At 37.4% G+C, this 24931-nt stretch overlaps 1 protein-coding gene and 1 long non-coding RNA gene across 5 annotated transcripts in view; one reads left to right on the forward strand and one right to left on the reverse strand.

Moving 5' to 3' along the window:
* VAV3 (vav guanine nucleotide exchange factor 3) overlaps positions 1–24931 on the forward strand; it is a 353022-nt gene that overhangs the window by 227390 nt on the left and 100701 nt on the right. For all 4 annotated transcript variants that reach the window (XM_070267249.1, XM_023641523.2, XM_070267250.1 and 1 more), the window contains 4 exons: positions 3060–3161; positions 3471–3571; positions 14989–15014; positions 20006–20051. In XM_070267249.1, coding sequence (XP_070123350.1) covers positions 3060–3161; positions 3471–3571; positions 14989–15014; positions 20006–20051 — 275 coding nt within the window. The remainder of the gene's footprint in view (positions 1–3059; positions 3162–3470; positions 3572–14988; positions 15015–20005; positions 20052–24931) is intronic.
* On the reverse strand, positions 17417–20113 carry LOC138924117 (uncharacterized). Its single transcript, XR_011438795.1, has 3 exons — positions 19994–20113; positions 18980–19048; positions 17417–17986 (listed from the first exon to the last, which is right to left on the reverse strand). It is a non-coding gene; the product is annotated as an uncharacterized lncRNA (long non-coding RNA).

Genomic DNA, 24931 nt, shown 5'->3' on the forward strand with positions numbered 1-24931 from the left:
TGCACTCACTGAGCTCCAGCCAAAGAATCTTTCTTTCCCTTCCTGCCTTAGAGCTGGAACTCAATATTGGTAGGTACTCAATAATGGCTGAATGAATGACTTGGCCTTGTAGGTTTATTGTGGGAAGCAAATGTGAAAAAGTCTATGAAGAGCCTATTTAATGTGCCAGGTGCATGGGAGGTATGCAATAAATGCCACTTTTGATCATTTTTGTCTTTGCGTTACCCAGTCTATAATCCTGATGTTTTTCTCTCCTCTTCTGCCCTAATCTACCTTTCCAGCTCTTCCCATCCAGCCAACTTACTATCCTTAGTTTTTGCATTCCCACAGGTTACAGACCATGTGTGTTGACATCTCTCTTCTCTTCAGTTGGTGCTTAATATGACTTCATCTACTTCCCTGGGTTTTTTCATACATGTCCTCTCCTGAGTAATCTCATTTCTTATTGTGCTTCAATAGTTATACATAGATTCCTGGTCCCAAGGACACTGGGCATATAACAACGTTCTTTCATGAAATTCCCAAAATAGTGGGACTCCTCTGGGAACTTGGTCCCAAGACTACGAAGGGACTCTGCCACTCATAAAGCACTCTCCTGATCACATCATTATTATGAGGATTTGGAATCAGCAATTCATATATTATAGCCAATATTTATTGAATACCAACTCTAGGCCAGGCAAAGTGCTACATATATTGCCTCACTTTATGAGTTTGATTTTATTAGTATTCCTGTTTTATACTTACTAACTTGGCCAAGGTCACACTGCTAGTGATTTGCAAGTTAGGATTTAAGCCCAGGTGGTCTAATTTCAGATTCCTGCCCTCAACTATGCTTTTATGTTTTATAGTACCTCAGTAGCTGTTCCAGGGTCATAGAGTCAACTTTTATTCTTTAGTGTTTGATTTTAAATTTTTTAAATAATAGGCAGTTATAGTTTTTAAAAAAAAAGCTCCAACAGTTCCTCTCTACTATTCTCCCCTACTGCTTCAAATCTCATTTCCCTTGTGGCAACTACTGTTAGCAATATTTTCAGAATTTTTTTCTTATTATAGGACTTTTCTTTTTAATCTCTTAGTGTGATCCTCCTCTCAGCTTTTTGTCTTCTGAAAAGTCAGCTTCTTCCTAGTTAGTTGGTGAAAGTGTTAAATACAAATGGTTCAGAGGCAGCTTTGATATAAATATGTACAACTCAGGTTGACCCTAAGAGAAAGGTGTTCCACCTACATCCCAAGCAGACTTCTAAAATTAATTAAATTCTTACCTGTTTGGGACCCATTTACGTGAATATCTGCCTGAAGGAGACCTAATTGTATTCTAAAACTCCAGGCTGATGAATTCTCCACGTTCCCAGGACCGAAGCTATTATCTGGCAATTTGTCTATGACTGTATAACCTTGATGCTCAGAGAAAAGTGAACAACCACCCTTCTGGCTAAGGAAATGGGACTCGAGGCTCTTTTCAATGTATGGCTTTATGGACTCAAGAGTCAAATATTTTCTGAACAACATGAAGAGGGTCTTGTTTCTAGATCTTTATCTTCCTCTACTCCTCTCTTCCTGAAGAAGAGCTCTATAATTTTTAATCATCAACACAAAAATGCCTCTAGAAATGTCCATGCTTTTCAGCATACAAAGGAGAATTTTCCTAAAAAGTGAGGTCACCAGAAGCACAGAGCAGAGAAATCCCAGATGGTACTCCTATTTGATTTCATTTTTAGCATGCTCATATTCAGCAGATGGATTGGAAGGCTGACCTCTCTGACACTTCTGCATCACTGACTGCTACTCCAATTGCCTTTGTGAATGTTTTTTCATAAGGCTTCTCCTGGTACCTCAGAGATTGATGCCTGGTTGCCCGCCCGTGTTATGCTTCATTACACCCAGGCTCTGCATAGTTGAGAGTTGCTGGATTCTATAAAAGGGGAAATCCTAGTTCATCAGCATCTCAAACTTTTCCTGCAATCTCTGAATTGCTTATAACGTCTCAGGGAGCATCATCTTAGCTTTCTGGGTGTACAGCTGATTTGTATCTGTTTTTAACTTATCCTTTCTAATTTTTCTGTTCTATGAATAAATTAAGAATAATATTAAAAAACCTCTAGAAATGGGTAAATTTAACTATTTCCAACATACCTACTAGACACAAGAGTCTAATTATATTAAGGTGAATATTGTTGACTTCTTCCTTGCACTGTAGCCTCAGAGGCTAAAAGCACAGAGCTGGGGTGGAGTTCCCGATTCTGCCATCGCCTTTACTTTAGAGTAAGCCTCAGGTTCCTGTATGTAAACTGGTGATATCATTAGTGCCTAGCAGTTAGGATTGGTGTGATGGTTAAAGGAGATAATGAACGTCATGTGGTTGTCACAGAATTGGCGTGGAGGAAACACACAGGCAATGTCAGTTTGTGGTATGCTTAATGTATTTTTTGTTATATGTGTATAATATAAATAAAATATAAACCATTAATGATAAATAATTTTGTTTAGTTTTTATCTGCATTGCATGGAAAGTGATTTTTTTTTTGAGGAAGAAGTTTTTAGTCATCAGACTGATGCTTTGTTTCAAAACTTTTTATACAATTATTTGACTCACTTTTATAGATCATTACATAATCCACATCCCTATTTAGAGATGCACTCTGTGGAAATGCAGTACCCTCCTCCCCTCCTTCCTGCCGTCTCCAGCTAGTTTATATTTCAGTGATGTGACTAGAGAAAAGAAACTTTCACTCCCCGTGAATGTCCAGCAGGTTTTATGTTTTTCCTGCAGGGTGACCTACACAGCCATTTGGTGAAGTTCTCAGGGATCACTCAATTCTGAAAAGGATTAGGTTGCTTCAATCCTTACATGTTGCTAGTTCTCGCATAATCAGATTTTGGTACATATTTTAATCAAAGCATACTTTTGGCTTAGAAAGCATTGCATATTGAATAGCTTTTTTGCTTGAATCAGATCTCTACCTGAGGTAATGTTGGTGAACTTAGGTTCTAGATGACCAGACTGCTGTTTTATTGTGGAACTCTCCTTAGGAAGTTACTCTTTTTCTTTTTTGTAGATCTAATATAAGGCCAGACTATGCAGACTCCAATTTCCATGAGTTCAAGATGCACACCTTCAGCCGGGTTACATCCTGCAAGGTCTGCCAGATGCTCCTGAGGTAAGCTTGCTCGGTCTTGTTTTTCAGTTTAAAAGAACTGGTGTAATTACTAAGTGTTTCAGACTCTTCTAACGTCTCAGCCAAAATGTTTTGCAGTGAGGATATTACCTTATCACTTTGGATCCAGCAGATCCTTCCTTGGCCTCGTACCTGTGCGGCCCCTTCAGAACCCCCAGGAAGGCACGCTCCCTCTGCTAAGATGACTTGGCGCAGCTCTGTCTTCCCTTGTTTTACTTTCTTGCACCAATGATGTCATATAGGCAGAATTTATCACTTTTTAATGTATCGCTCTCTAATTTTACCTTTCAGAGGAACATTTTATCAAGGCTATTTATGTTTCAAGTGTGGTGCGAGAGCTCACAAAGAGTGTTTGGGAAGAGTAGACAGCTGCGGCAGACTTAATTCTTCTGGTAAGTCGTGTTTGTTGTTGGGATTCTGCTTTTAATTAGGACGTAAAACTTGCCTAACATAATGAAGGCCTAATTTACTCTTCATATGTGTTTAGTGTAACATATCTGCCTTTGAAACTCATTTATAAGCACAATTAGAAAACTGTTTGAAATTCACGTGACTTTTCTAGTTAGTTACCTGGGAGGTAGAGGGCTTCAAGACAGGCGCAGAAGGTTTCGTGTCACCCATTTCATTCACCCCAACCCCTAAATCTCCTTAACATTGTACATATACAGCCAAAACACACAAATAGAGTAACAAAAACAAAACAGAAAAAATGATTTTTCACTTCTATCTTCAGTTCTTATGTTTCTTCCTTACTCTCTTAAATATTCAGCTCAGAAATGCTAATGATGCCAGAAGTAAACATCGCACAGACCAATTCATGAATTAATGAATTGAATACATTGTCATTTTCCAGCATTTAGCAAAGAGCATATAGCCTTTGGATTTTGTGTAAATATTTTCCCCTTGGTTTTTAAAAATAATGCTCTGTGATTGTTGCATGAACCAGTTTCCAAGATTGTTGGCAATTTTGCATTCAGTAGCCTTTTGCCTCTCTCTGCTCCTCTTGGGCTCTCTCACTTCTCTTTCTTTTCTGGCCCCTTTATTCTTTCTCTTTCTTCTTCTTTCTCTTTGTCCTTTTCCCCTGAGTTTCTCTGTGTTTTATCAATAAGACCTTTCAAAATCAGTAAAACTTTTTGAACAGAAGAAAGAGATCTTTAACAGCTTGAGTTCAAAAGGTAGCCATGTCAACCTTTGATTCTCCCAAAGGAAAAGGTGGACATTGAATTACTTTGGAAATATGAAGAAGAGTGAAACAGAGAATAATAGCTCATTTCAGAGCTGAGTTCAGAAAATAGACATTTGTAGAAAAGATGTGGATCCTATTAGAGGAGTGAGATCATAGCACATTCCTCTCACTTTGCTCCTTCAGCAGACATTTTTTAAGGGCCCCAGGAGCCATTCTCTATACGAGGCATGGGCAGCTGCAAGGAGAAAGATGCCGGCATTAGTTGAGCACTTACACTGCACCTGCCCTGCCTGGCCTCTGCCAGGCCCTCCTGCGTGGACTTACTCACTCCTCAGAACAGCCCTTCCCGGGTTCTGATGGAGGCAGAGGGCTTATGTGACTCGCTCAAGGTCTGGTACGTAAAGGAAACAACGTTAGCACCTATTAATGTCTCTGAAGGTCAGAAACGGTTTACAATGTTGTAAAATATAAAAAGAAATATATTATTATTGTTATTCTTCAATTGTCTACCTGATAGAATTTATCACAAATTTTTGTTGTTCCATCTTTATGTGCCCCATCATTACATCTCTTTGAGGACAATTAACATGTTATTTGCTCATGGCAGGCTAATGTATTTGTATAAACCCCAGAGCCCCGTCTTACGAGTTTCAGTCTGTGAGGGATGTACAGTGCCCCCATAGTTGGCGTGGTTCTTGCATTCTAAAGGCAATAGTGTAGGAGAATAGTTTCAAGTCAAGCAGAAGTGATTGAAAATCATCTAGCTTTGCTATTTCCTGGCTACATGAGCTTTGGAAGTTACTTAAACATTCTGAGTTTCCGCTTATTCATCTGTAAAATGGAAACTAGAGGATTATTGTGAGGATCAAATGAAATAAAGTTGATGCTTAGCACAGTGCCTAGGCACAATAAAAAAAAGTATTTTAATCCAAGATGTTATGATAAGGAGTCAATTTTTTTTAAAGGGATAGGCTTAAACTATTTTTGTTGTTTTTATGATGTGGAGCAAATGTGAATAGAAAAATTAGTGAACACTGAACTTTGAAGTAATATACATGAATGACATTAAAAGGCTTTAAAATTTTTAACTTTATGTAAAAAGAAAGTCAATAGGAAATGGTTGGAAATTCTGGTCTAGCCACATACAAGAGTGGCATATGCCCAGCATCTGTTCTTAAGTCATTATTTCAGTGTGTTCTGTCCTTACATGAGTTGCTCTGTGTGGGGAGACAGCCTGTGACGTCAGTAAAGCCTGCCAGCTCTGGGGTCTTGGTCTGGTTCGACTCCAGCTGCACTGCTTACTTGCTGGGTGGCCTTGGACCCCAGTTACTTAACTTTTATAATTCTTAGTTTTTTCCCTTATAAAATAGGAATAATCATAGCACCTACCCTTTAAAAGTTGTTTTTTTTTAAAAAAAAAAAAACCTTTAAAGTGCCAGGTACTCTTCTAAGTACTTTATCACTATTAACTCATTTTGTCCTATAAAATTTTTGTCAAGTTGGTATCATTGCTATTCTTACCTTACAGATGAGAAATGGAGGCACAGAGAAATAAGTAACCTGTTTGAGTTGCTTAATCAATAGAGTGAAGATTCAAATTCAGGCAGTCCAACTCCTGAGTTTGTTCTTAACCCCTGGCCTAGGACCCCAGTCCTGTGAATTAGCTGTGATGATATGTCAGATGTGTCAAATGCACAGGACCTAACCCTAGGAACTAATCATGTGTTTGGTTTTTCTCTGTGAAAGGAAGAGATTCTCTAATAGTTGGGGTTTTTTTTAAGCAAAAACACTTTTGAATTCAATTAAATTCCTAACTACCAAATGTGTTTAGATTGAAATGTTTTGAAGTCCTATGAGAAATTTAGACATCCTTGGGGGTCATGCCTGCCCTCTCCTCCTGGAAATCTCAGAACTGGAAGAAATTTTGACACCTTAAGTTCTAGGGCCTCTTACTTTAAAATGAAGAAACTGAATCATTAAAATGTGAAAAGAGCACGATTGTTGGGGCTGGCCTGGTGGCACAGCAGTTAAGTTCACACATTTCGCTTCAGCAGCCCAGAGTTCGCCAGTTTGGATCCTGGGTGCGGATCTATGCACTGCTTGTAAAGCCATGCTGTGGCAGGTGTCCCACATATAAAGTAGAGGAACCCTGGGCTGCTGAAGCAGAACATGCAAACTCAACCTCTGTGCCTCCGGGCCGGCCCAAAAATGTTTTTTTAAACCTCTGGCTAGAATTGTTTCTTCAAGTTTTAAACATAATTCCCTTGCTCTCTTGATTCTTTCTCTGCCTTGCATCCTTGTGTTGTCCTCCGTTCTCCTTCTGTTGTGAGCATCTGTGTCCTTGTTCTCATTCTCTCTTTTTCTCTTTCTCCCTTCCTCTCCCTCTCTGTCTCCCTTTCCTTGTCTCCTCTGTTTCTGTCTTTTCCTCCTCAAGATTTTTAGGAGGCCAATGGCATTGAACGCCCATAGTCAGTTAATTGGTGGTATGAAGTAGTAAGAGTCTTCCCAGGAGGCTTCCCTTTTTTGCCTTCAGATTAGGATTTGCTGGATCGCCCTTATAAATAAAGGGGCCTTAGCTTCAGAGTGAAGAGGAATCTCTGTTACAGCTCTCTCAGAAGCCTTCCCTCTTGCACTCCCAAACAGATGTCCTCTAAAAGTTGGAAGTCATGACATCCTCTCCTCAAAATCACCCCTTCCTGCACTGGTGTAGGAAGTAACCATGGGTAGCATATGAGTTTGAGCTTGGGGGGTCTGATGGGAGTGTGGTCAAATAGGTAGTATTTTGAGATCATGGGCAAACTAGACTTTATAGGCTATTTCCCAGCCAGCAGAGAAACCCAAAATTGGCTTACATTTTGCACAGTCCTTTGTTTCGGCTTCCAGGAAGGGATGCTGCAGGAACTGTTTGCAACAGTTCAGCAATATTGTCTCCTGTGACTGGTATATTTGGGGAAATGTGGGTGTGGGGGAGGAGGGCAGGAGAAAAGACAAGATGTATCAGGGGCTTGAGACATAGTTAACTTGAATGGGGCTTTTGTTTGGAGAAGTGTGTGATTATCATTTCAAGAGAACTTGACTTTGGGGGATGTCATCCCAACAGCTAAATTTAAAGCAAGTGAATAGTATTAATTTAAGACACACTCAAATGCTTACATAATTCAGCTTCCCCCATAAAATTAAATCATAGATGGTTTGAGATTGACCCCAACTTCACAGAGCTTTATAGCTCCATTGCTTAACACAGTCTAACTATATTCTGAAGAGACAAGAAGACTGGCTCCGTGTGAGTCAGGAGTTCACTTGTGGTCCAGAAAGCTGTGGCTAGTAAGAATGGTGAAGTTATTATAAGCATTGGATAGTTGGGGTAGAAGGAAATTCCAAAAAGTGGAGCATGCCGTGTTCATTCAACATTGGACATGTTTATAGATAAGGGAGTGGCCGGGTAGAGAAGAGGCACTAGTTGAACAAAATGACACAGTAACCCAGAGGCTAAATGAAAGCCAGAGAATCTTTCTCTCTGCCTTTTAGTTGCCAAATCCACTGGTCATCACATTTCAGGCCTTACCTCATTGACCTTTCTCTTTCATGTGGCCATTAACCATTGTCCGTTACACTCTCCTTCACATCCCACCACATCCTCCCATGCCACCTTTTGGAGATCTAATTAATTTCACTGGTATTAGCTGCAAACTACACCCCAGGTAGATAAGGCTCTATTCACATATAAGGCACTTTTCCTGAACTCTGGATTAAAAATTTCCATCTTCTCCTTACACATCCCTTCCCAGATGTCCTGCAGTGACTTCAAATTTCACATATCTAAAACCAGCTTCATTAGTGACTACCACAAACTTCCTCCTATTCCTTGTCCTAGTTAAAGGTCCACCATTCATACACTCACCCAAATCTGAGTATCAGCCTTGACTTACCCCCTGCTTCATCTTCATTCACTTACCTATTCTTAGTTCTCCTCCTGAGTCTCTCTGGGATACACTGATATGGTATTGCTAGAGACAAAAAAAATCTCATTGTCTCTTGTTTGGACAACTACAAAAGCCTCCCAACTCCTTGCTGTTGATCTTACTCCTATACAATTTCCAACATGATCTTTATTAAAGTCAAGTCTGATGTGTCTCTCTTCTGCTCACTATACTTTCCATTCCTTACAGAATAATGTCCAAAATTCAATTAGACTATGAGCCTCTTGCTAATAAGTACCAATGCTTCATTGATGTTCTGACCTCTGGGAAGCCATGGTGGATGGATGAGTGAGTGGATAGACTGGCAAATAGAAGGACAGATTCATGAGCAGAACTGTAGTGCACCAGAGTTCCTGGGCCCTGAAAATCACGGTAGTCTTAGAGCCAGAAGCAGGAGAAGGTTGTAGAAGACTATACAGATTTTGGTTTCACCCTCATGGAAACTAGAGCTTGACTGGATGTAGAATAAGTGGAATAAAAACCTTGTCTGAATCCCTGGCTGATACTTTAAGACTGAAAGATAGAAAACTGGGTAGACCTTTTGCATTCCTTTCTAGTGTTTATGCAAGAAAAGGCTCATGCCCTGAGCATTAATCATCAGGCCTTTGACAAGGGACACCCAGCTTAGGTTAATAAGTAGCAAGAAAGTGAACCAGCTCACACAACACCTGATGACAAAAATACCTCTATTTCTGGAGAAATCTACTCCCTGATCCAGTCAATTCCAGTTTTAGATTTCTTGCTTGGATCTTACTTTTTCTCTCCTTGAAATACACTCCCTTTTCTCTCTAAAGGTCCAAGATCCTACCCTTCTTTTACTTCTTCTCCAAGCTCTTTGCCAATCATTTAACCTCACCTTGACCACCCAATAGTAGTCTGATTTTAATTATCTTCTACTTAGTTTATGTGTAGTTTTTATGTATTTGTCAAGGTTATGCTGCGTTGTAGTAACTAAAAACCCCCGAATCCCAGTGGCTTTAATGAATAAAAGTTTATTTCTCATACACACACCGTTTGCTGTGGGTTCCATGGCCCTCCAGGATAAGCTCCCTTCGAAGTAATGGCTTAGGGATCCAAGCCAGTTCCATCTTGTGACTCTGCCAATTCAACACATGGCCTCCAGGGTTGCTGCTCTTAAGACCCATGAACTAGAAGTGAGCAATGCCATTTTGTTTTATCATGGTCCATTGGTTAAAACTGGTCACATGGCATCAACTTAATTACAAGGGAAGCTGGAAAATGTAGGGAAACATGTGGACTATTTGGTGAGCACTACTGTCTCTGCCACTTTTTATTTCCTCTAGTAGGTTAAAATGCTCCTTCACTGTGGGGAATGTATTTCTGATCTTTTGTAGTCACCCCTTAGTCCCAAGTCTGAAGTCAGGGTGCTTAATATCATATTGTTATTCCTTTTTCCCCAAATAGGAATATTTCAACCCAAATACAATCCTTAATAGTGTTGAATGTGGCTAAATACTAGCCATTAAGCATTCAAAATAGGTCTTAGGCACTTCTTTTTGTGGACGTTAAGCTTTCTTTGGATGTTATCTTCTTTGGGTTCAGAAACCTTTTATATTTCATGCTCTGTATGCTTTAAATTTATCTAGTCTTCATTCATCCTTGAAATAATTATTTGGCAAAAATACAGTGCATTTCTGAATGAAGGAAGTAATTCATTCAAATTAATATTTGACGATGATAGATTTTTAACTCAAGTACATTTGAAGTATGGAAAGAAGGTGTTTTTAAGTTTTGTTTATACTTATAAGACAAACTATGCAATATGGAAACAAATTTGAACGTTGGGTGATTAGTTTATGTTGTAACACTTGAGAATTTGCGTGGATATAAAGAATAGGCAGTTTCCCTGTCTTTCTGCTGAACTTGAGTTGACTCTTTCACATTTACCATGGCAACCTCAACGATCAACACGTCCACGGACTCTGAAGTGTGCTGCCAAAACTTTCCAACTTTAATAATGAATAGGTATGAGCTCCATTATAGGAGACTCTCAACAAGTCACTGCACAGCTGATATAATTCTAAAGTGGCATTTCTTTCTCCCAGTACACCGCCGTGAAGGCCTAGTCCTAAACTACAACCCTTGGGAACATTTGTTTTTTTCCCCTGTTGTAATGTATGGCCAAACCTCTTTGGTCCCCTTCTTCCCCTGGCATTGATCAACATAGCTTGCTTTGCATCCCCTCAGTTTAAAGAAAGAAAGTAACATTGCAAGGCAAATATTGCTGGAGCAGACGACTTTGGTTTAATGCATCTTTTCCTTTAGTGGGAATGCAAGCCTCAGCTGCTCTAATATTTAACCGAAGCAGATCCCCATTTGCTTATCTGTTTAATCGCAATTTTATCTAGGCCAGCTGCTGCTCCTGCTGCCGCTGTAGCTACTCCTAATTGGAAGGAAGTTGCCTTGGTATCCTGATGGTTTAAACCTGCAAGATTGCTACCTAGAACCTGCACCCCAATGAGTCTTTTATAAATAGTATTGCAGTATTTTATCATAAGAGATGAACTTTTAGAACAATTTTATTTCAGCCTTCTACCACTAGGCATTTTATCACATTACTTTTACATGAGCCGAGGCTTGATCATTGATTTCATAACCAAAAAAATGGCGTTGGTTGTACTTAATATTACTTAAAGCCTTTTACATAAATTAGTCTTTTTTAACTTATCAAGACAATTTTATACTCTAAGGTAGTTATTATTTCTTCCATTTAACTGTTTGAGTCAGTTTAAGGGTATATTAATAATTATTAAAGTGACCTAGAAACTATTATATGGTTGGATTCCTGTTAGAGCTCCTGGAAAGACCTGAAATCAAAGCCTCTTTCCAAATATTATGTATAGTTTTTTCTTTTTCAAAATATTGCTGTAGATCTGAGTGGTGAACATAGCATTTGTGCAACTTCCTCCACAATTTGATTAGTATAACTGTCTTTTAGTTTTAATGTTTCACAAAAATAGCATGTTAGCCATGATGACAAGGCACCTTCAAAAGCTATACTGGTAATTACTTCTCTGTGGCCTCTTTTGAGACGAACAATCTTACTGGACATTGGTTTTCTTAGTCTTAAGAAATAGAACTTCAGATAAGAGACAAAGCAAATTGTGTAATAGTCTATGCACTGAGAGCCGCTTGTATTGGAAAAACAAATATAATAGGACTGAATTTTATGTTTAAACGAATTATATGATGTGAGTCTAAAGCCTCAGTGAAAATCATTTCTCTTACATAAATGTGCACATTGAGCCTGTGCTGACATGGAAGGTGAAGTTTGCAAAGGCTCCCAGCCCCTCAGTAACACCACTTACATTAAACCAGTTGGGACAGGATGAAAGAATGCAAGGTATAAACCCCTTGAGGGCCTGTGAGTCACCATCTAGAAAGGTTCTTGAAAGGGTAAAAACATTATATAGTTTGATCAATAGGAGCCTGAGAAATAGGCCGCAGGGTAAAGACAAGTTGAGGATTAAAAACGTTTGCAAACTTGAAGAAGTGAATTGCTATCCTAAGGAAGTTCCCAGGAGAAAAAGAGAGAGACGGAAAGAGATTTTTTCATCAGATCTCAACCAGCAACCCTTCTATTTGGTCAGAATTCAGCCAAAATAGATTCGGTGATTATCAGCCCTTGTTATCTTAGTCCTGATGCAGAACTGTGGCACACACACAGGTTTTTTGACATGTAAGTGCCCGCCATAGTAGTCTTGGGTACAAATTAAGAGGAAGTAAAGATTGGTCTTGCAGATTTAAGATTAGAGCAACTTTTCTATAGAGTGCTTCCTCAAAAGAGGTTCTTATCCCAGCCAGTATTAACTTTTACTTTGAAAATGTATGAAACGGTGTTACCATGGGCTTTTCTTCTCTCTCATCACTGTTATTTTCGTATAAGTTAATAAGCTGTTGCTGTAGTATGTCCATCAGAATTTAGATTATGTTCGTAAAGGAGGCAATCAGTTCAACGGTATGGCCACTAGAGCAGGTATAAAAGAATAAGTAAAGGGGCCTGGCTAAGAATTTCTGAGCTAAGAACCAATTCTAAGAGTCATTTCCAGTCCTTTGGCGTTTGCCCTGTCCTCAGAAAACTTACAGAACTGTACCATGAGCTATGACTAAATAAAAGCTCAGACTTTCAAGAGCCGTTATTTGTGTGCTTTACCCAGTACGAGCAGATCCGAGTGTGAACTGCTCTATGCCAAGTCCATGGAAGAAATGGGCTTCTTTCCTGGTTGGCTAGGTAGAGGGTAGGGGTGGATGTGTTGGCCATGAGGACAGGAAGTAATGGCAAGGAAAGGGTGTGTCCCAATTAAGGAGCCATGTCCTTAGAGTTGAAGTTGCATCCAGCACAAAGCCCCTTTTCCACTCTTCCTGTCTGGGTTACGCAAAGGAGGCTGTGTATAGAGCAGTTCTCAGTACATCCATTCAGTGTTGTGAGGAAAGCTAATTCTCTTGAAAGAAGATTCTCTTCAAAGAAAGAAAGTAGGAGACAATAAGAAGTGGGAGAAATGAAGGAGAGGGAATTGGGTAAGGTGGTAAGCCAAATGTAGTTTGTTCCTCACTTTGTGCCGGTCCCATTCATGCCCCGATTGGACCTCGCACGCTCTTGAGTTCTGTGATAGATGCTCATTCACGCAGGGAGCTGGCCAGCTTGCACTTGAATCCTATGCAACAAGATATGAAGAGCCTGTAAATGAGGGTCTTCTGGTCCTGGACCTGTTTTCTGGGTAAAAAGGTACGAGTTTCTGCATAGCTAGATGACCACCTTAGATCCCATCATTTCTTCTTCCCAAGGAGCACCCAGATGACCCCCATGGAGCATGGTGTGACAACTGCTGCCACATGGGTTGTCACTGAGTTTAAGGGAAAAATTAATACATTTATAGCATATTATAAAAGACCTACTTTACAAGGACATAAAAACACTTCTACGCACAGTCAGAAAAAAATACTTTTGAGTTGAAATTAAAGTACACACTCATTTATGAACAGTGAACCTGAAAGATCTGAGGTTTTTCCCATTTTCGAGGTCGTTTAGAAATTCAAAGCTTTCCTCAGTCTCCTTGGATGGAAATCTTAAAGTCCCCTCCTGTTTGGTATTACCTGCAGTTTGTGATTCCCAGTTCAAGCCCTTTGTCTAAGTCACCAATAGAAGAAAGTAGTTTAGGGCTATTCTGGCATGTAGGTCTTTCTGGTTAAACCAGTGAAACAGGTATCCCAACTGTTCTGTTAGGAACCCAAGTTCATCTGACCGGGGTTCTAAGTCTGGGCACAATGTCCAGCCAAATAGTATTTCATAGATCCTCTCCCCAAACCGGTCCTCTTAGGCAGTCTTGCTTCTGTAACGTTGTATATTTCTAACTGGGAGGAAGAGAGAAATGAAATAGCTTTCTGTCCAGGAATACTCCTTTGTAAAGACCGACTTCAGACCTGGCAAAGATGCCTTCACAGAAGACAGGTATCTATGAAAACTAGGGTGATGGGGTTTGAAACTGGCAAAGGAATACAGGCTTAGTTTTTCTGCAGAAAGGTGACTTTTTGCCCATCAGTCTTCCCATTTCCATTAATTAGGAGTAGTTCCTTAAAAAAAAGTCCTGTTCCATGCCCCAGGCCGTCTTCCTGTGTAAAGCAATCTGTGGCAGCTAGTCAGGTGTTCTGCAGGAGTTTTCCCCATGAACTCTGGTTGTGGGGTTTCTTGGAACCTCTTATAGAGACTTGCCCTTTCCTGATGTTTCCTTCAGTTTCTTCTTCTCTTTCAGATGCTTCTTTAGAGGATCATTTTAGATGGGAGAACGATAGACATAGGCTCAAAATGATGAGGTGTTTTCTTGCACAGTCTGGAGAAGTTACAGTGTATATAGGTGCTCCTGAGTATAGGAAAAGAAGTAAAAATATTATCCACTAGCTTTTCCACGTGCAGTGTGTATCTTTACTCTCAGAGGAACCCTCTACCTTCCTGCCACATTACTCACCTGAAGATCTCAGGGCCCTTTCTGTTAGTCATTTTCAGGAACTAAAATGTAATAAAGAGATTATTGTTTCTATTTATAGACAAGTAAACTAAGGATGAGAGGAAAATTAGCATTGGAATCGAATCCTGTCAGTTTTTTATTTCCATCTTTAAATCTTTAATTCCCCCCAAATTAAAAATAAGAGTTGTAGCCACTTAATAAAAAAAATCATATGAATATTATACTGTGTTAAATTTGCAGTTGTTATGAATAGTCCCTGTAATACCTTTGTAACTTAGTGTCTTTAGATTCTTAAAACTAGGTGTGTTGAAAGAAAGATTCCCACCTGGCTTTCTCTTATGCATATAAATTTAGTGCGAGCCCCTGTTTTAGGGAGCTTTATGTGGTTGAATTAACATTGCTTAATAAACAGGTGAAAAAGTTAAGCATAACCTAGAAGTCATTTAGAACCATGAGTCACTTTCCTGACAAGCCAATAAGGCAAAGGAACCCAGGTTGCAAAACAGTTCCTAGCCCGGCCTGAGGGACCCTGGAAATATATTACAGGTACCAGTTAGGAAAACAAAGCAGTAGTGTTTGGACCACGCTGCAGAGAGTAAGGCTGCTAACCAGACAAGATAACTGTACACTGACAATGCCAATTTTTACGTTTGTTTCAGAACAAGGGACGCTCAAACCGTCGGAGGTAAGATTAACATTTAAAATTTTTTATCTAACTTTTGCAATTTGGTTTGTTTGCTGACTTAAGCAGGCTTGAGCTTTTAGAATGTTAACTGTGCCTTTAAAAATGGTTAGAAACAGAGATAGCGTGAGCAACCAAGTGCTTGTAAGTGAGACGTCCAGGTTAAATCAGAGGAGTTTTCACAGTCAAAAGACATTAGGCAGAGGAAAAATGTGAATATTTAATCTAAGAATGTGTATGAAAGGGGACATTTCAAAATCTTGCTTATTCAGATAAATTTCAAATAAGTATTGTAGCAATGTTGTGGTGTTAATATAGGGATCTATTTCCCTAGTCCCTGCTACAGAATCCCACAGAACCGAGGTTTATAAAACTTAATGCATCTGAAGGCATTCCCTTGGAATGAATAGCTTTGATCATGTTAGTACAGAAGACGGTGGCTCTCGTCCCAGGAAGTCGGCAGACCTGTCCTTGTCATGAAACATTGTGTTGCTGCCCAATGTTTGTACAACCAAAAAGTTCTAATGTTATTCCTCTAAGGATATGGTTTCCTGTTTCTAGTAGTTTTCCATTTGAAAACAAACATGATTTGTATCGTGTTGTGTTGATCAAATCAAGATCTGATAACATTTCCTTTTGGTTTAACACAGAGTCTAAGGACTAATGGCTTAAAAGTGTGTAATCCTTATCACCTCTTAGAATGAAGCTAATTTTTTAAAAAATAAGAAAGAATGAAAGATATGGCAGATTTTCAGACAACCATTTCCTTAGCCTTCAACCAAAAGTAACCAATTTCTTACCTCCCCAAAATAATGTCATAGCAAAGAAAAATTAAATGTAAAATGTGTGTGATTAGTTATGTGAACCAAAAGTACACATATTTTGGTTTTCAGAATAAAAGAATGACAAAAAACATTGTGCCAAATTATTTTAACACAACAATTATATCTCATTAAGAGTGAGGTAATATTAGTATGTTTTTAATAGGCTGGCATTTAAATAGTTGGTAAAAATAATGAAAAGTACATCAAGATGTCAGATAAAAGGTAATTGTTTCTACTTGTTTGCATAAGCACATAATTTGTACATATGGGGTATCAAGAGTGTGATATGAGGAAATTCATATGCACCTCTTCAGTGTATCAGTTGACTATATTTTAGAATCTAGAATCTAGATCAAGAAATGCGTAATATAATAATATTTTTAAAATAGGCCACACGAGCTCTTTTAGGGCTAAAATAAATTAACAGAAAATTTCTTTGTGTTGGGTCGACAGGTAAGATTTTTCATCAGGGCTATAAGGATTCTTCCAGTAGTGCCAATGAAGATCTTGGAAGGCAGCCTTTTTTCTCTTATTCTCACGCTGTTGTTAGATTATTGAGACAGATCTCCTTGTAGAGCTCTGAGCTCAGTGTTATTTTACATTTGTCCTATCAGATAAATCCTATTAGATATATGGATCATTTTTTTCCAGGGAAGATGATTTCACTTGATTTAATTTTAGTAATGTGAAGTGGGTGTATTTACAGAAGGAAAATGTGCTAATATGAAGTGGTTAATAATTTTCACGTAATACTAAATAATTCTCTCCAGGCCTTTTTATACTGTTAAAAATTACATGTAAGCCTATTATGAAAGGAATTAATTTTCATGTTGATTTTTTAAAATGTAGCATCAGTTGCTTAACTTTTGAATATAATAAGTATAATTTTTATTTAATGGGTGATTCTGCTAATAATCTCTACTTAGGATGGATAATTATGGTAAGCTCTTATACTGGCCAACCCTTTTGGAAGCTTTAGCTTGGTTTAAGGGAGAAGTGTAGCAAAAGAACATTAAGAAGCATCTTTCACTCTATACCTTCCCATGGGGACTGTGTGGAAGGTGCTTTACTGTCCAAGGCAGATGGTTAAATGATGCGCAAGAGTCTTCCCAGTGGTAGAGACGAAGCCCTTTTGTAATCTGTGTGATTTTTTTTTCCCTCTCCTGAAGATCATCTTTTTCTTCATGTACCAGTTTGTGGTCTTATTCTGTTCCCCTTTCAATAGCCGTAATTATGAGTTTATTATTTTTAATTTTATACTTCATTCTCAAGGTAGGTGCGTTTTCAGTAGCCACAAGATCAATGAGCCTCATAACCACACCTGGGATGTTCATCTTCCATCCCCTTCTGGAGTGGACATTCAGAAGCCACCTCCAAGTCCAGGAAGCATGGTTATCATTACATATCTATTTAATACATATCCATTTTAAATCTATTCCTTAATGTGAGATTTTCTACCTTTAAAGTAGGTAGAAGAACCAAAGCCAGTTCCATATAGCAAAGGAAGCTTTGCTTGTTTTGTTGGTGAAATCAACAGAGAGAATTAGGTTTCTCACAAAAGAGGCAAGAAGAGAGATTGTTGGATGGTAAAGGTATTTATTTTAGAGAAAGACAAGGTCATAGGGAATAAAGCAAGAAATAAAATTAGGTTGGTTGGTTGTTTGATTTTCCTGCTTCTAGGTAGATCAAAGGAGATTGAGAAGGTTCTGAAGGTTCTGATTCCCCTCATCTCGTGGGGCTGTAGCTGAGGGCTCCCAGGATGGCCACTAGATATGCTCCCCTCCCCCTGCTGGGGACAAGGTCTTGTCCATCTCTGTCCCAGGCTTTTGAGAATATAGGTGGGGGGGGGAGTATGTTGAATGGGGTGTAACAGAATGACAATTGAAATTTGCATTTTAAACTTATTTAATAATGTTCTAAACATTTCCAAATTTTTTACAGTATAAAATACTTAAAAGGTGCTTTTAAAGTATGATAAATCTCAGACTCCAAATGCACTTGGTCTCAGTAGTTGAAATTCCTTCCTTTTTTTTTTTTTTCTTTTTTTTTTTAAATGCACCAGATCATAGTTTGTTCCACTGTCCACTCTTCCTGGAGAAAATCTTTTGTTTTCAGGGTCACTGATTTTCATGGATTTTCAGGAGGAAAAACCTAAAACAGAAGCAGTAGGGCAATAACTTAGTAGAAGAATTTATCCTTGATGTGAATTTAAACATTCAAAATACCATGAAGTTAATAATAATGACGATAATAATAAAGTATCACTTAATAATCCTTTACGATGTGCCAGGAACTGTTCTGAGTACTTAATGTAAATTAACTCATTTAATTCTCGCCACGAATGCCGTGAAGTCGGTGCTATTATTATCCCCATTTTATAGACGAGAAAACAGGCACAGAGACGTTAACTAACTTGCTCAGAATCAAACAGGTGACAAGTGGCAGGGTCCAAATCTGAACTTAGGCGGCCTGATTCTAGAATCCATACTCTTAATAACTGCACTGTGTGCCCTATTTTCATCCTAACTTCAAGGTAATCTAGGGTTGCTCTTGAACTCAAGAGCTCTTTTTCACATGCTAAGTTTATAGTTTTTAAATAGCTCTGGTCTAGGGATTCCAGGAATAAGACCCAAAGGTTGAATTGCTTTCTTGCCTTCCAAGCACTTTGATAGTAGAAGGTATAAGAACGGTAGAAAGGCACCTTCTATTGTATGCTAAGCAGGTGCGGGCATATGTAGGAAGTAAATAGCAACAAGATAGCCATCGTTATATATTTTCCTGTAGAAAATATTATCGCTGTGTTCGTTGTCCTTTATATAGAGAGCACCAAAAAATTTTAGAAAATTTCAGATAGAAAGGAGTTTTTCTTTGAAAGCAGTTTGCTTCCAAGTTATCAGATATGAACCTGTAACTCATAGTGCTTCTCCTTTCTGTGCGTTGGTTGCCAAGCAGCCCAGAGCTCCATTCTCTCCTCACTCACAGCCTTCTTTATGCTGTAGTTTTTCCGGTACAGTTATCCATCTTGTTCAACATAGCTTCAACGCTGATTTTAATGATCATACTAGGCTTTCACAAATTCATTTTGAAAGTAGTTGGGTTAAAAACAAAAATTATATTTTAAAAATGTCTCCAATTTGCTTTCACCTGAGATCCCAGAAAGTCTGCTGGATATGGCTTGAGGCCCTTTGGAAGGCAGTTAAGACCCCATTTCACCTGTGGATGAAAACAATGGGAGGAACCCTAAGAAAAACCATGGCTGATGTGTGCTTAGCAAAGCCAAGTGTGCTCTGAACACAGCACACAGGCACAAACCCCAACACGCATAGAAAGAAACCTGCTTTTGTGAAAATCTGAATTATATGGTAGTTTTAGACTTAGCATTTCATCTAGTTATATGATCAAAAAGTGCAAATGATGTCCTTATTAGTTAGTGAGATAACCATTGTTACTAAAAAGGAATAAATTTAATGCCTGTGAAATTGAACATGTAACTATGTATTTTCAAAGATTTAAAATCTCTTTTGTTTTGAATCTTATCTATAATTTTTATAATGTGCAGTTTTTCTTACAGATTCCTTTTCTGTAAAGAGAATTTACTTTCATGGTTCACAAGCTGCATGCCTGTTTGATTTTTTAAAGTTGTCAGATACAGCTGATCCATAATTAAAACACCATTCTCATTTAAGTGTTGGCTAAAATCAGATCTTGAGATCTTTGTTTTGGGTTGTATACCTTCTCCAGTCTCTGGTCTGTCAGGCCTTAGAAATAGCTGAGTTGGAGCTTTGGAGATTGTGTGTCTTTGCTGGGAGCATTTTCCAACCAAGAATGCATGTCTAGGCTTTGTTCTCCTAATTCCTCTAGTCACTATGACTCCAAAAAAAATTAGTCATAATAGCCAGAGATGGCAAATGAGAGATTTTTTTTTCCCATAGCACTATAAGGTGTCAACGACTTATCAAATGTAATGGTGTTCAAGTGGAAGACAATTTATAATTTAACAAAAAGGTTAAATTATAAAAACAAACTTTAGAACCAAATGTTTTGAACAAATTTAGTCATACTCTTAAAAGGAAAAAGTGCAACATTCATTGGCCTTCCAAAGTGTCACAAAGTAATACAGTTTAATAATACAAAAATCTTTATTTTGCTTTGTTTTACCTTTCTGCACAGAAACGGACCAATGGACTCCGAAGAACCCCCAGACAGGTGGATCCAGGTGTGTTTCTGATTATACATCTATAATCATGACTTCAGTTAAGTAATTATGAAAGTATATGGGAATTGCTGTAGAAAGTCAGATTGTTGGCCTTTGTTCCCACAGTTTGGTGTATAACGTGTAAATCATTTACCTGACATTGCTTCCTAGGACAAGGGCATATGATGAAAAACCATCAGTACCACACTCTTTCCACAGTCAGTAACTGAGCTGGTTATTTGTTTACTGAACAGCCTCAGGGTGCCTGGTTAATGCTAACATATCCAACACCTTTCGCTTGTCCTCTCCTAAATGTGGAAAGAGAATTAACAGGCAAACTGGCACTTAAAAAATTAGCATTTTCTAAGGGGCTGAGGAGTTCATAAACCAGACAACTTGGATGCCCTCGCCATTTGGGAAATTACTTTTCTTCATCCTGTGTCCATACTATTTTATAATGGAAGGATGAATTTAAGGACTTTATGAGCAAGTATCCTCTCTGGAGACCTATTATTTGTCTGCAGAGAGCATTCACTTGTTTTCTACTAAACATCAGGAGGTTTGCCCTGTCTTTATTTAGTATAGCTATTTTTTCATCCATTAAGCAATGCCTTCCATAGTTTAATTACCAAAGATTTGTTATACATGTGGTCATATTATTGTGGGTAAAAAGTATTCATGGCTAAACGATTCCAAATATGTGAACTTGATAATAAATCAAATGGAACATGAAAATAGAATAGTCTTGCTGGAAAGTAAGCTGGATTATGTGTTTTGTTTTCTCATCATGAACACTGTTCACCTAGTTGTAAAGTTTAGCTTTCAAAGCATTATAGCTTTTAACCAAAACCACACCCATGGTAGCCATGCCCCTTTATGAGCTATTTGAGAAGATTTATAGGAGCTTTGTTCCCTCTGGCTAGAAATTGCCTCACTTGTGTCCTGAGATCAGTTTAAATCTTTTAACTACAGAACAAAATTGAGGCCATTAAAAAAATATGGGTCTGGTTTACTTTTTAATAGTTCTAACTTTCCCAAGACAATACTCTTTGCAGACGACTCTGCAGTAACATTTAGAAGTGACTTCTGTTCTATTTAGTAGGAGTGTATGACCGTGAACATATTTATTTTCTTTATTTTGTGTGAGTTGTAATATTTCTGTTTTGGAAAATTATTTAACCTTTATAAATGTTATTTTAAAAATATTTTCTATGGGCATTTCATTTAATCTATTTTCCCCCAGGGAAGCAATTCCTTTATTTATAGTATGTCAGTAAGAACACATTTGACTATTAAGAATTTACTTTATTTCCCCAAATTGTAGAAGTCCTTAGATTATTTAAAGGGAGATATAGTGAATTCGCAGATTATAAATATGACAAAGTAGACCAATGATAAAATAGTTTATCCTCCTTTATCCTAAAGGTGATAGCTTTGTGTAGGAATGACTCTTCTGGTATTCCTGTTTGCCCAAAGATTTTAGAACTTCATGAACAATAAACTTAACAAGTGCAAAAGAAGTGGTGCTATATGTATGTTTATAATAATATATATATATATATAGCTTTCCATTATGTATAATAATTATGTACGAATGTTTTCTCATTTTTTAAAAAAACAAGTAGTTGATGATCTTGCCTGTTGCAGGTTCTAATGTGACAACTATTTTTCCCTGTAGATATCCTTTGATCTTAGGCTTGAATTGTCTATTTAGGGTTGGTTCTCTTTTATATCTTTGCATCTTTCTGCTGGCAAGTTGTAAAGCTTTTTTTCTTCAAAGTTAACCCTTGCTTGTTAACTGTCTTTTGAGTTGATCCTGATGTAACTATTTAGCAGATTTCCACAATTGTGTGGGAGTTTTTTCACTCCAAGATGTTCAAACAAGGGATCAGTAAAATTGAGGCTTCTTTGGCATGGACAAACTCCTTCCAAGGAACATTGTTTGTTGTTAGTGCTTTTGCCTTGGAAGTTTCTTTAATCTTTTCTCTTCTAGATAATTTAGTGACTTCTCCCAGTGCTAATACACTGACTGCTTTCCAGGGCCTCATTTAGGGTGGCTTGTAGAAAAAAGGTATTAAACAGTTTGGGAGGTCAGACGTAACCTCAGGTCAAAATTTCATAGTCATGTACAAAGGTAAATTATATATCTTCTCCGTAGACTTTTTATTTTAGAAAAGAACTTAGTGTATGGTTCTTTGGGTAGTTGGTGCCTAATAAATATTGATTAAAAGTATTAATGAATGTCTGTATAATTTTTCTGCATGCATTGGCTCTCTTGCTTTTTAAATCCTGCTACTGACACAGTAGAATCAATGTACCAATGGAACATGGAATAATCTAGTGATAGGAAGCATGGCTCTGAGCCACATTGCCTGGGCCGGGGACCCAACTTAGCTGTTTACTTGCTGTTGACCTTCGACCATTTGCTTCCTCTCTGTGCTGTAGTTTCCTCATTTGTAAAAGGAGACTAATAACAGTACCTACCTTACAAAGTTGTTGCGAGCATTACATTAATTAATGTGTGTAAAGTATTTATAACAGTGTGAAGTGTGTAATAAATGCTAAGAGGTAGCAATTATTATAGTAATTACTTTGTGGTAGAGCATGTTATTTAATATTGGACATTTTGTCATGTGTAGGAGAATCAATAATATTTGTCAGTTATTTCTTTGCTAAATTAATTACCCAGAATTAAAGACCCCGAATTTTATACTGAGTTTTCACTGAAGCTAGAAGTTACATAATCACAGTCATTTTCAGATTGTTGTTATTCCCCACTCATCTGATGGCTTCCATGATATTTTGCCTATCTTTAAGAAGAGATACAATCAACAGTGGTGGTTGAGGTTTTTTGGTGAAGTTAGTAGTGTTTGTGATTGCAAAAAAGAAACAAAGGAAGAAAATCTCCCAGCGTTGAAAATGTTATGTTGTGGGGTTCTAGTCAAACCAAGAAAGAGGTGAGTTGTAGGTTTGCATTGTGGCTTGTTAGCACATTTAAAACATTTACTATTTATTAATAACTGTGGTTAATCTTTATAGATAATATTTGCAAATGGCTGTGCAGTTTAGTTTTTCTTGTCTTCTATTGTGTGCTAAGAAATTTATCAACTTAGGATCTTGACTACTTTTATAAATATAGTAATGTGTTAGATGCAAATTCTCATAGCTCTTTTGGATTTCTTAAATATAGCAAGGTATTTTCATCAGTTTGTACTTTTCTTCCTGAGACAGATGTTGGTTTCAGGAAAATAACAGTTGTAAGAGACAGATCAATTATTTCAGGAACACAGAGGTGCTAGGCCTTTTTCAAGCACATGAGATCATAAATCTCAGGAAAATCTGAGCACTGGTGTAATATTTTTCATCTAAACTGGCACTCAAGGTCAAAGTTACCAATTAAATTTTAATACTGAGCTTTAAAAATTTCCTTCTAAGTATAGAAGATACAAGATTTATTTTAGTTTGCATGTGGCAAATCTGTATACCAAGACATACATTCTTTTAATCAAGTCCATGTTTTTTAGATTGTTGCAAAATTGTCTTATATTTGTGGAACTCATGGCGTCTTGTATTTAAGTCCATAGTCACTAGTTTTTAAAAAATTCAGGCCATTGTTCTGTGTTGTGCTGCCTAAAGATTAGATGGAGTAGATGGGAATCATTTAGCTACCTCATTCTCTTTCTGATCTTAAGTTATTCATGTGATTTGTGATACCTTGAATAGTAAATGAACAGATAATGGTAAAATTGATAAAAGAATGCTAAGAACTCTTGCTTCTCATGTGCTCATTGTTTAACTCTTAATTACAAAGAGAAAGGTGGCTTAGAAGCACTGTCTTTTCTTATTCACTGAGGAGATGTCTTACTATTTCTTAGCAGAGACATCTTCAAAGATGGTCATTTTCTCTTTCAGGTGGATAGGATTGATATATAGCGCCATGCCTATTTGTTCTTGTATGAAGAAAGGAATTCAGGAAATCTTTCATTACCAACTTCGTGTCTTATATAGCAATATGCACCAGCAATGTCATTAATTATAAAACATGGCCCCTCTCCACAAGGAATTTATATTCTGCGTAAGGAAGGAGTAGATACAGGCACAAAGTCTTGATTGCATAAATGCATGTATATGAATGTACATATAAAAATATTTTAATATACATACATTGTTTTATACACTGATTCACTATGGTGTGGCATAGTGTCATAAAAACAAGTAGTAAATAGTCTGATAAACACATAAAAAGATCTAATTATGTAGTATGTGCAAAAAAGCAAAAGGAATTGGAAAAGAGCAAAGCAATTGTGAGCTCAAATTGCCTTTAAGCTGGATTGTCTATATATGTTTTTATTTATATAAATAAAAATTTTGTTATGTAGTTTATTGTATGGAATTGCAGTTTAATACAGTTTTCCTTAATGTTTTAAATTCAAAGAATTGATAAACTCATTCCAAATCTAAACAGAATTATTGATTTCTTTTAGTTTGCTTTTAAACTTAATGCCAGTTTGCTCAATAGAGAAATTTTATATTTTTAGTTTCCAACTGAAAAAATTGATGAGAAAAGTAGCAATCTAGGATTTTTAAAATCTAAAAATACATTTTTTCCCTCTTTTTGAGAGAGACAAATGTATATTCTTGAAGGCTGTAGTAAATGAGCTTTTGTCTATAATAAATAAGTAATAAAGTATCCATAGATTACAATATTTCCATATTAATCAGGCAAACATACTCTTTTCGGTCACCTCTAAAACTAGTTTCTCATCAAATATAAATCCTAATCTAAATATTGGGAGCATAATTGTAAATGCGTAAAAACATATTTCACATTGAAAGAATGAACTTGAGAAAACTGGGACAATAGAGCCCAGTGATTAAGATTCATCGCAGAGCCATGAGAA

The sequence above is a fragment of the Equus caballus genome, chromosome 5 (assembly GCF_041296265.1).
Source record: "Equus caballus isolate H_3958 breed thoroughbred chromosome 5, TB-T2T, whole genome shotgun sequence".
In the NCBI taxonomy this organism is placed as follows: domain Eukaryota; kingdom Metazoa; phylum Chordata; class Mammalia; order Perissodactyla; family Equidae; genus Equus; species Equus caballus.